Raw genomic sequence first — 2,573 nt, forward strand, 5'->3', positions numbered from 1 at the left:
GAAGTCATCACCAGAGAAGCGATTGAATACATATGAAACTTGTGCGAGTTTATGTAGTATTATTAGTAGATTAGTAGGTATGCAATTTGTGAAAATATTCAATAAATATTTGTAAAAAAAAATAGTGAGGCCGTATCCCGTAGGCCGTAGCCTTTTTTGAAATTCCTCAAATAATCAAATACCTTATTATCTATAATATAATCTATAATATAAAGCTGCAGATATTGTTTGTTCGGTTTAACGTGCTAATCACATGAACCGTTCGGTCCGCTTTGAAAAATTATTTCAATGTTAAATAGTCCATTAATCGAAGACTATATATCATCAGGTACTACGTGGGCAAAACCACGGACACAGCTAGTTAATAATAAAGTGTACAAAAACATTTAATATTGTGTCGTCGGTCAAATTATTTTTTATTTCATTTGGTAACTCCTATTGAATTTTCAAAACAATTGTCAACAAACAGTAATTACCAACAAAGCTAATTCGTGAACTCTAATTAAATAATCATTAACATTATTTTAAATGAAATAACATTTTTCAGAATCGTTTATATGAGTGGAGTAATATTAAATAATTTTCCAAAAATGTGTTATATTTTTTGTTGTTATTTCGCTTTTATATTATAGTAAATACACACAATGGAGACTCTATTATGTCTTAGAATCATCTAAGACATACTTTTTGCGTTTGGAGATAGGTGGCTAATGGGGATGAAGATTTAAAAAGAATAAAGAGCAAAACTACTGCACCGATTTCCATAATTCTTTAACCATTAGATATGTGCGCCATCCCTGACTACCATTTTATATGTATCACGGGTGAAGCCGGGGTGTACCGCTAGTCTTTACTAATATTATGAATGTGATGAAGCTGAGGAGTTTGTCTGCTTGTTTGTTTGGTTGAACACGCTTATCTCAGGTAGTACTGGTACGATTTGAAAACATCTTTCTGTGTTATTAGATAGGTATATAGCTGTAGCATATAAATTATTGAGGAAGGCTATATATATGTTATAGCGGGCAACTGAGCTGGTGGTTCGCCTGATGGTAAGCGATCACTACCGGCCGTGAAAATTTGCAGAAGTAGTCTCTTCGGCTGCGCTGCCCGCTTTTAAGGAGTAAGGGAAAAGTAAAGGATTGACAAGTGGAAAACAGGAATAGGCTAAAACGGGTGAGGAAAAGGAAACAGGCCTCAAGCTCCCTCACTCCCTGTACGAAACACAGTAGCATGCTACTATTTCACACCGGTTTTCTGTGGAGTTATGGTACTTCCCCGGTGCGCTCTGACCCAATTCGTGCCGAAGCGTGCTCAACTTCCACATGCAAATAAACGTACCACGGGCGAAGCCGTGACGGATAGATGATAAAAAATAAATGAAAAATATCAAACATAAATCAACAACCAATTACGCATAATCGATCCATTAAATTCACGTTTTTCCTTCCTGGTGACCTAAACCGAAAATACACGATCCACATTAATATAAATCGACATAATTGGATTCAATAAATGTTAGTAATATTTCGAATATCGTCGTGCAATGTACGCTTATTTATTTATCGCTTTTCTGACAACCGTCAGCTCTGTGCCTAATAGTGGCGATGGAGAGGCAGTGGCTATTGAACGTGTAACAACATGCACGAAACACAACAACTCTGAAGGATTAATCACGATACATGAAGATGCACAATATAATCTTAACGTTATATTAACTGATTACAAAGAAGAGAACATAGAAGTAAGAGCAAAGAAGGAAACACTTGGATTAATACTGCACTGCAAACATGCTAATGGAACCGAGTATGGTGTGGAATACTACACAAGGTTGCCTGCATATGTTAGCGTTAATGGCACCTGGATATACGAGAACAACATCCTGACTATTACATTTCCGATTAATAAGGAAGCATCAGACAATGGAATTCAACAAATTAATAAAAGCAACGAAAAATTACCTATTCCTACGCAACAACAACATACGAGTAATATTGAAGAAGATGATTCAGACATATCCAACCCAGTGGCGCAACGGTTTCCTACCTGGTGGAAGGAACTCTCGAAAAGTGAATTTGAATAAATTTTAAACTTATAGAAGATTTGTGTTAATAATATGAAATTGAAAGATATTTTTCAAGAAGCCCAATCTCTTCGAAGGATTGAATGCTGTAGATGTTTTCAATAATCTGTTTGTTATTTACTTTCATTTTGAAGTTTAATGTTTTTCTTAGTTAATCTTCGACTCTAGTGTAATTTTTATACAAATTCAAGAAATTAAATTTTCAATTCGTTTTTCACATTTTACTTTAAAGCGTATGTGTATATAACAATAAATAAAAGTGTTTTTTAATTATTATTATTATATTGCTCTCGCGCTCATATTCCTGGTTGAGTAATTTTTGTGTTTAGGGGATGTTTGGTCATTGCAATTTGTCTGACTGATTTAATATAGAATTGTAATAGTTAACATATAAAAAAATCAGACATTTAAGAATAAATTAAGTTCATTTATTTTTTGTAGAGCTTTAAAGCGTCTGATAAAAGTTTTGGCCCATAGAAAGCGTTGGATT

General features: G+C 34.0%; 1 protein-coding gene across 1 annotated transcript; it reads left to right on the forward strand.

Annotated features, from left to right (window-relative positions):
• The first annotated feature begins 1,523 nt into the window (after nucleotides 1–1,523).
• LOC119839172 lies at nucleotides 1,524–2,236 on the forward strand. The gene has a single exon (XM_038365381.1). The coding sequence runs from the start codon at nucleotides 1,547–1,549 to the stop codon at nucleotides 2,081–2,083; it is 537 nt and encodes a 178-aa protein (XP_038221309.1). The 5' UTR covers nucleotides 1,524–1,546; the 3' UTR covers nucleotides 2,084–2,236.
• Nucleotides 2,237–2,573: the final 337 nt, after the last annotated feature.

Source organism: Zerene cesonia, unplaced genomic scaffold, assembly GCF_012273895.1.
Source record: "Zerene cesonia ecotype Mississippi unplaced genomic scaffold, Zerene_cesonia_1.1 Zces_u009, whole genome shotgun sequence".
NCBI classification, from domain to species: domain Eukaryota; kingdom Metazoa; phylum Arthropoda; class Insecta; order Lepidoptera; family Pieridae; genus Zerene; species Zerene cesonia.